This window comes from Lissotriton helveticus, chromosome 12 (genome assembly GCF_964261635.1).
Source record: "Lissotriton helveticus chromosome 12, aLisHel1.1, whole genome shotgun sequence".
Classification (NCBI taxonomy): Eukaryota; Metazoa; Chordata; class Amphibia; order Caudata; family Salamandridae; genus Lissotriton; species Lissotriton helveticus.
The window spans coordinates 910,190,569-910,199,491 of NC_136073.1; the positions used below are offsets into that span (position 1 = coordinate 910,190,569).

Here is an 8,923-nt window from a genome sequence, read left to right on the forward strand (position 1 = left end):
CATCTATTTGTTGACCATCCGCTGCAATTATAGCTGCCCAGTCACCACCTAGGGCAACTGGATGATTCTCTTTACGAATTTTAGCCCAAATTGGTTGCGGTACTACATTACCAAATAGCAGATCTATGTCAGCAAGATTCAATACACAAGCGTCAACTGTTTGAGCCAACTCTTTGTAGTACCCTGCAGGATTTTTACGCGGATCTGGCAAGGCCTGTTTCACTGCTAATACTTCAGCTCGCTTCCATGGAATATGTATCCATACTCTCTGGAATTGTGCCGGAGCGGCCGCAATACCAAGCGGTGCATTAGCTTGCACAGCTTCACGCCAAATTGGTGGAACCTCTCTCATTGGGTATTGACGATTTTGTTTTGTACTGCGTTTCCCTAACTCTCTCGGTGAACGAAGGGATGAGTCGGTCCTATAACTTAGAACCAGTTCCATCGCTTCTTTTATATTTTGACCGACTATCATACCTGCAGCAAACTCTTTCTGAACATTAATTAATTCTCCTAGATTTGATTCAGGGTCATCCTCTTCCAATTCCTCACGTAGAAGGAAACACATTTCATCGAACACATATCGTTGTGTCGGTTCATTCCATTGCATAAATGTATCTAATACATCTTGTACATTATATCTTCCAACTTTTGAAACCCATCTAAAAGCAGTGGAATCTAATATTCCTCTTTCTTCAGTACTGGGAAGCTGACTACGCCTCTGTACAGAGTCAGAGGTAGGAGTCTTAATCAGAGTTTTATAGAAGGGAGATAGAATATTGGAGACAGAATCAGTGATTCTCCGACGAACAGAAAGTGGAGTCATAATATTAGCAGAAGCAGTAAATAGAGTAGCAGTTGGAACAGATAGATTAGGAACAGTAGGAGTAGCAGGAAAAATAGCTTGTGAAGTAGCAGGTGTGAGTGACACAGGCATAGGTAAAGAAGACGGCAACCCTGGAAGAGGGGTTGTCGAAGGAACATTAATATTGACCACAGGAGGTACTGGAACTTGATTCAGGGGAGCGGGAACAGGGACACCGTGTTGTCCAGCAACCGGTAATTGAACATTCGGTATAGGTGGAGCCGTAGCACCCTGTGCATACGGTGGGGGTGATCGTAACAAGTAAGACAACAGGGGATCCTTTTCAGGGTCCTCTACTATCTTAGCCGTACTCGATGGTAAAGCAGGATAGCACTTGTCTATCGCTAAATTACGCTCTCTATTGGCCACCTCCATCGCTTTTTCAGACTCGTTGAGTTGCAGCTGCCTAGCAGACTGTTCTAAAGTCAACTCTTGCTCTTTCTGTTCTTTCTTCAACTTTTTAATTTCTCTCTGTTTAGATTCTTTTCGCCAATAACGGAAAGAATCAAACATCGCCGGCCGGGCTTTCTTCTTAAACAACCTTCTTTCTAGATTATCGAGAACTTCAGGTTCAAAACTACCATGTAGTGGCCAACTAAGGACACCATCTTTCTCTGTGAAGCGGATCCATACCTCGTTATAAGAGATAGGGCCCACACCAAATTTGCAATATAGATCATAAAGGGGAGTTCCAATCGGAGGAACCAAACACGAGTCCTCCAACTGGGAATCACTGTTGCAACTAAAACAAGACAACATACAATTTTTCCGACTTACCATTTTATAATCCGGAACACAAAACAAACAAAACACAAACAGAAAAGATGCGCACTCGAACCAAGAACTTAGGCCTACCAGAACTGACAAATGTATCGATACCTGAACTGAACAGAATGATTATCGTAACCAGAATAACCAGTGATAATCTTACAGAACTGAACTGAACTGAGAACTAAAAGGATTATCCAAACAGGAGCAACCCTCACAAAATACTTAACTGAGGTACTGAAGACGTCACCAAGGAGAAACCCGTCACGTCTCGCCGTACTAAGGACTGCACCTCGGGTCCAAGACAGGGCGACGGTCAAGGCAACGGACCACTGCAGCCGTCTGAACGGGAACCCTCGCGGAAGAGAACGTCGGGGCCACTTTTGCGATATGCCGGGATCGATGAAGTGGGGCGCCTCCCTCTGAAATCTTCACACGAAGCTCCTCGAACTCTTCAGGCTTTTGGACCGGTACCGAATGACGTCGCCCCACGTTGGGCGCCAATTGGAGTTCTGGACTTTTTGGTTCCGTCCAGAGGTGTCAGGGACAACACCCGAAGACCCCGGAGTTCAACCTGTCTCGGTGCACAAACAAACAGAAACACGGGCTTCTCGATGGTGGCGTCAAAGACCAAAGGTTTATTACTGCAGGGACACAGAAGTCACAGAAACTGCACACGGGCAGTGTCTAGGAGCCTGTTCAATTTGTACAAAGAGGGTTGTTCCTTATATACTAAATATTCTGCTCGGGGCAAATTCTTTACATGTTACCACAGTTCTAAACATTCGTGTCTTTAAACAATAAATATTTGGCGTTGCACAGGAATCGTCAACAGTATCTGATGTCAAAACATTACGAATGAGGGGTTCCCACTAGTCCATCATAATCCCATGTCAATTCTTCATTCAAGACCCGGACCGCCTCATCGTAAATTTCGTTACCTCCCCCTAATAAAGGCCCAGAAGGAAAGGAGCAGAGCCAGGTGTGGAAGATAGAAAGACAGGATAAGAGATGTTTGTGGGTCGTAAATGGGCACGGTTACCAGCTTCGGCCGCCTAATCATGATCAGGCCAACAAACACAAGAACCAGTATAGCAGGACTGGCCTCAGGCTGGGGAGGCAGTTCTTGCCGAGTCATGCTGCCACAGCGTTGCTGGCCTAAGGTGCACGTGTCACTCGCAAGGTGAATCGCCGGCTAAAGCCTACGTGTCCTTAAATGAAAAGAGGTCATTGTGTGGCCATTGACTATGTGAGGGCAAGGAGTACAAAATGGCTTCCGTGTCTAAGATGGATGCCATGGGTAGAACAGAAATGTGTTTGTAACAGGAGTGCTCTTGCTCGTAGCATAGCGAAAACACCAGGATATACTAAAAGGATCATTTGCGGTTCACTGATACCAAAATTATGTATTTACGACAATGTTACAAACACGAACAAAATCGTCACGGAACCTCAGCTCACAGGTCGGTGCCTCTGTGACTTGTTTACAGTAGTACAGGAGCTCACAGTTTGGTGCCTCTGTGACTTGTTTACAGTAGTACAGGAGCTCACAGGCTGGAGCCTCTGCGACTTGTTTACAGTAGTACAGGAGCTCAAAGGCTGGTGCCTCTGTGACTTGTTTACAGTAGTACAGGAGCTCACAGTTTGGTGCCTCTGTGACTTGTTTACAGTAGTACAGGAGCTCACAGGCTGGTGCCTCTGTGACTTGTTTACAGTAGTACAGGAGCTTACAGGCTGGTGCCTCTGTGACTTGTTTGACCTGTTGTTTTCTTTTTTTCAGAATAATAGCATTCCGGACAAGGGGAGATGGACGGATGGAACTGCTTGGGACTTTGATCACTTTGGACCTGGGCAGCCTGATTTATTACCAAATGAATATTATATTGGATCTTGGCAGGAGATAGATGGTGAGTGAGAAGACAATGGTCAGAGTAATATGGTACAGAAGATGTATGGTTCTGTATCAGCCCAAAAAATGTTTCTTTATTTTGCAAACTTTTAGTGGCACATGGTTGTTATCCTAACTGGCCAGTCCTGCTGTGCATTTTGGACATTTTCAAAAGTTACACACAGTTTGCGTCCACCACAACTGCCATATCAAAGTATATGTGTCTTCTCTAATATAGGAAATGGGGAAAAGGGAAAGAGGAGCAGAACCATGTGCCAATTCCTTATGAAGATAGTCTAGGTAGCAAAGGCTTATCTTGATGGACCAAGAGATCGGCCACAGAAACATCACAAATAGTGCACCAACATTTTGCGACCTGTCTCTGATTTTGAGATGCATCCTGTGCGCTAATAGGATGTGCTGCAAAATCTTCATTTGCAAAGGGTTGCAGGACAATCTGTCTAATTATTATTAATTAGGTAGGATGCTCTTTGCCACTCTCCTCAACCTCCCTAATGAATATTAATGAGTCAAGACGCAACACCCTGTGATTGACTACACTTGAAGACATGTGGCCCAGTTAGAACAGTGAACCACTATTGTTGTATTTGCATTTCCAATTGGGAAACCTTTTCTTTTTTTTAAACAGCTCTTGGGCCAGATGTTCTACCGATTTTGCAGTTGCAAATGGGAAATTGGCCTGTTTGTGACCGCAAAATGGGTCTGCCCTATTTACAAACCCTATTTTGCGAGTTGGTAACCTATTACCGACTTACAAAATATTGTTTGCGACTCGCTATTAGGAAGGTGTGTGCCAAGGGCATCCCTTCCTAATAGTGACTCACACTTCAATGTAAGATTGTTTTGCGGCTGCAATATTGGCTGCAAAACACTCGCAGTTTACCAACCACAAGTCGTTTTCCCCCAAATTAATAAGTAGTACATTAGGGCATGGCTTAGAAGATCATAACTAGTTTAACAGCGGCAACAATTGACCCCAACGCATGCCACTTTTTCCCCACCAATCAATCTTGATGTCCTAGGTTAAGTCCATTATGGTTTTGTTCAGCCTGTTTGGCTGCCGACTTAATAAAGGAGTGTCCGACGATCCAGATGCTTGCCATGGTTGCAGTTGGGTCAACAGGGTAGTTAAAGAGAAAAAGATTTTAGGAAGACCAAAACAGATCTATAACTCGTCTAAATCTCTAACATACTTTCAACAGCAATTAGATGACTAGCAGCCTAAATATTTAATCTATTGCAGCTTAAAACCCCCTCTAACAGCTTCTGAGGCCGCGCCTATTCTAAATGAATGTGTACCAAATTCCGTAGGGTTGAGACCTAAGATACGTAAAGCTTTCCATAAGACTGCTAACATTTGGGAAGCTCTTAAAACTGAACCATCCTGGTGGTGAAAAACAAATTCTCGTGAATAGGCGTTCGATGCTCGAAATTGGGCAAAGCGTGCCGCTGAGCTTCCGCAATACCGCAGTAGTCCCTTTACCTTTTTGATCTGTTTTTGAGGATTCTAATAAAATACGCAGAGACTGTTTTGTGCTTATGACATTAGAGGCTTTTAGCTCCTGAGAGGGTGACTTACCCAATAACTCTGAGATCCTAAAGGCCCCAAAAAATAACCATAACATGCAAAGTTTTAATAACAAAAATTCCAAATGGGAATAGCAAATATTTCGTAAAATTGTTATTATATTGCCCAGCATGGAAAGAGATATAGGCTTTCTCAATACAGTACAGCGCTTCTTTATTTTAGACCAACCTTGTAAAATTCTCCTACCCATTTCTCCTAAAAAGGGATCATACCCCCAAAAACACTTACCATAGTAAGAAACGCCTGACAGTTTTCCAGGAATTGTAGTGGCTGATATTTTCCTATCAACACTGTCCAAAACGAACCTTAAAATATCATTGTTATGATTTCCCTACTGTTACACTAACTGGACTGGGAATAGTAATTTTTACCTCTCTACTATCCAACACTCTCACCAATAAAGTACTCCCCGTAATTAACACTATCACATCTCAATTAAATAAATATTGTTAGATAAAAAAATAGCATTAATTTACCATAATTAAATTACTTTCCACCCTATTCCCGTATAAACACACAACCCACTATGGTACTAAAAAACACAAAATTGAATTAAAATAAAATTGATAACTAATAAAAATGTAACACATACATTAATAAACATAAACAATACAAATACAAAAAAACACCTCACATACATTTAAAATATATACTAAAATTCATAACACTAATTAAAAATATTTTAATCAACTATATTTTTGCAAACAATATTATTGACTTTTATATTTTAAAAAATAAAATGTCTTAACTTCAAAACGATATTCTTGACTGCGATATTCGTGCTGCCGATATTTTGCACTGATGATATTTAGGAGTCGATATATCTGAAGTTCAAAATTTCCAACTCAATATTTTGTCTGCACACCCCACAGGACTTGGTAAAACTACTTAAGGGGTGTATACCAAATCTAAATTTGATATATAAAAACGTAACTATTTAGGGTTTGCTAAAAATCTAAATAAGGCTTGAATCATGGTGCTCATTTTATTAACAGAAATGTCACTGTTAACTTCCCTCTGATGGCAATTGTGAAATGATTAATATGTGCCCAGTTGCTAAAGGTCAGCTTAGAAAAACTCAGACGAAAGGGTAAGTTCACTGCTGGGCTGGAAAAAGCCACGTTTCTAGTAATCCTCAGAATTTAGACCGAACCGATTGAGATCTAATATCCAAGGGCGGCCTGATCCGGAGTTTGGGAGCCAGGTAGGAGAGGCAACTACTGCCCAATCTGGCCTTCCTCCATTTTCTCTTATTCCCTCTTTCTTTATTCCCCCTTCCTCTTGCCATTGTTCCCTCTTCCTGTTTATTTTGACTTCCTCTTTCCCATATTTCCTCTTCCTGTGTCTCTTATTCCCTCTTCTAGTTTCCTTTATCTCTACTTCCTCTTTCCCTTATTTACTCTTCCTGTTTCTCTCATTCCCTCTTCCTGTTTCCCTTGTTCCTCCCATCTCCTTTCCTTATGTTCCCTTCCTCTTTACCTGTTTGCTTTATTCTCCCTTTCTCTTTCCCTTATTTCCCCTTTTCCTTTTTTTCCTTTTTCCCATGTTTATACTTCTTCTTTCCCTTAGTTCCCCTTTCATTTTCCTGTATTTCGTGTTTCTCTTTCTCATATTTCTACTTCCTCTTTCCCTTATTTCCTCTATTTTTTTCCCTTATTCCCCCTTTCTCTTTCCTTTATTTCTACTTTCTTTTTCCCAGTGCACCACCTACCTCTGCGCCCACATCTATGGTACGGCGCAGACGCACCTTGATTCCCTTGCCTTCTTAGGATGGCACTGGTGCTACATGTGTGCCAGTGCTTTCAGTATTACAGAAGGGGCCGCCCAAGCATCTGAGGCACTTTTTGTAATACAAGAGTGCCCGGGGCACTCAAAGCAGCGTACTTGCTCATTGAGCCCCTGGGGTACTTTCCGTAAAACAGCCCCTGGTGTTTAGAAGAAGGATTGCTCCAATAGCTAAGCTTTGCCACCTTGCTCTATTTAACATTTTCACTTCCTGGGTTTTATCTGACAACATAATTCAATTCAATAAATCTTTATTCGGATATAAAATATCCATAAAAGAACAACCTAATGCATTCTGGGTATTGTAGCCATGGGTTTCTGCCATTGAAATAACTGCATTGACATTTCTGCTATTTTTTTTTTATTTAGAACAGAAAAACCTAGGATTACAAACATGGAGCTCTGATGTCATTGAGAAAGATGGAAACCCCAGTGAACAGGGGTGTGGGAAAAATGCACAGTGTGTGCAGTGGAGAGATAATTCAGTCTGGCTCAGACCTGTTGCTGAGTAAAGCCCTTCTGGGACTCCAAGCACGTCCACTGCTGGACACCAACAGTAGGGTCCCATCCCAGTGAGACTCTACCACAGACCAGTTCTCAGCTCTTGTTAGATGATGGGAGGGGGAGGGGTGCACACAGTAAGAATGTTGAGTTCTATAATTAGTCTTAGATTATTTTCTTTGCTGGTCTGACTTGCACAAAATGTTTTACAAGCAAATACAGATTTTAAAATAAAAATGTGTATTTGACCTTTGTCATACCAAACCTGAAACTACTTATGACAAATGTATACAGTGCAGAATGTTATGTTTCTAATGCAAAGATATTCATGCATTTTCATGTTCTTAGCAGATGGTCCCAACAGTTTGCAATGTATGGCATAAAGTCTTAGACTGTGGCGGGGTCTTCGTTACTTAAGGATCAGGTTAATGTACACATAGAGCCGCACCCGAGGTGAAGGCACTGACTTCCTTCTTCTTTTCTTTCCCAGGACACATCACCTGGAATGACTACAGCAATAATTACAGATTCCAGTACATCTGCAAGAAGGACCTATCATGAGACCAGTTTCATTTCATATATCAATGCTGTGGAAGAAGCATGATGCTGATTGGTTTCCATTGCTGTCCTTGTATTTTTTTTTTTAATCTCAGAGAGTTTTGTAGGTGTGTGCTCACTGCTTACAGGCGTTGTCCTGTAGTATGGCTTGCGGCCTGCTTTGCGTGCATGTAATGTTAGCATGGCTTGTTAGATGTTTAAACGCCATTTTACCTTTTGCTGCTTTTGCACACGACACTGCATAGCTGTTTTTGTAGGTTAGCCTTCACGAAGGTCTTCGCATGAGAAAAGGTTTTGTCTTCAACATCTCCAGACTTACATTGTGCCTTTTGTCTGCACAGTTAGTGCTGAAGCAGTCAAGGTTATCTAAACATGGTGGCTGTTTTTCGGCATAGTCGAGTTACGTTTTCTAGACACAACAATTTGGCAGCTGTGAGCCAACTATGATTCTGGCGCCCTTACTATTACACACTCGCCAGGATTTCACACACTTGGAAGATTGTCGTTCCAGGGATGGAGAGAGCCTAAGCTGATCCAGATGTAATTTACTCTTACTGTGCAGACAGGTAATGGGGTCCCCCAAAATAAGCCCAAGAGACCTTCTTTAGTTTATAATACATAGTTCCTATATAGGGAGGGCGATAAAACTAGGCATTATAGGACCTGTTTTCACCTGCATTATAATATGCTTTCTCCTTTTGTGTTTTATGGAGTTGTAACCATGCTGACCATATTATTTTTAATCATATGTCTGCTTATGTTGGCTTAGACACTGCACATGAGATCACGTCGTTAAAATAAATATTTTAACCTTACCGTGTCTCTTCTTTACTCTTGTTGTGGACTGGTTGAGAGTATAACAAAAGAGTGTTCTCACTTCCCACCATTCCTGAGTTTGTACTAAGTCGCATGTTCTGGGTTGTCTAATCATTGGTTCCTTTGCTGCAGG

The 8,923-nt window shown here is 41.9% G+C and overlaps 1 protein-coding gene across 1 annotated transcript in view; it reads left to right on the forward strand.

The window, feature by feature from the left end:
* Positions 1 to 8,026, forward strand: part of LOC144798201 (struthiocalcin-1-like) — a 128,360-nt gene extending 120,334 nt beyond the window's left edge. Inside the window, exons 4-5 of the mRNA XM_078668948.1 lie at positions 3,414 to 3,540; positions 7,907 to 8,026. Of these exons, the coding sequence (XP_078525074.1) occupies positions 3,414 to 3,540; positions 7,907 to 7,977 (198 nt within the window). The 3' untranslated portion in view covers positions 7,978 to 8,026. The remainder of the gene's footprint in view (positions 1 to 3,413; positions 3,541 to 7,906) is intronic.
* The last annotated feature ends 897 nt before the right edge of the window (positions 8,027 to 8,923 follow it).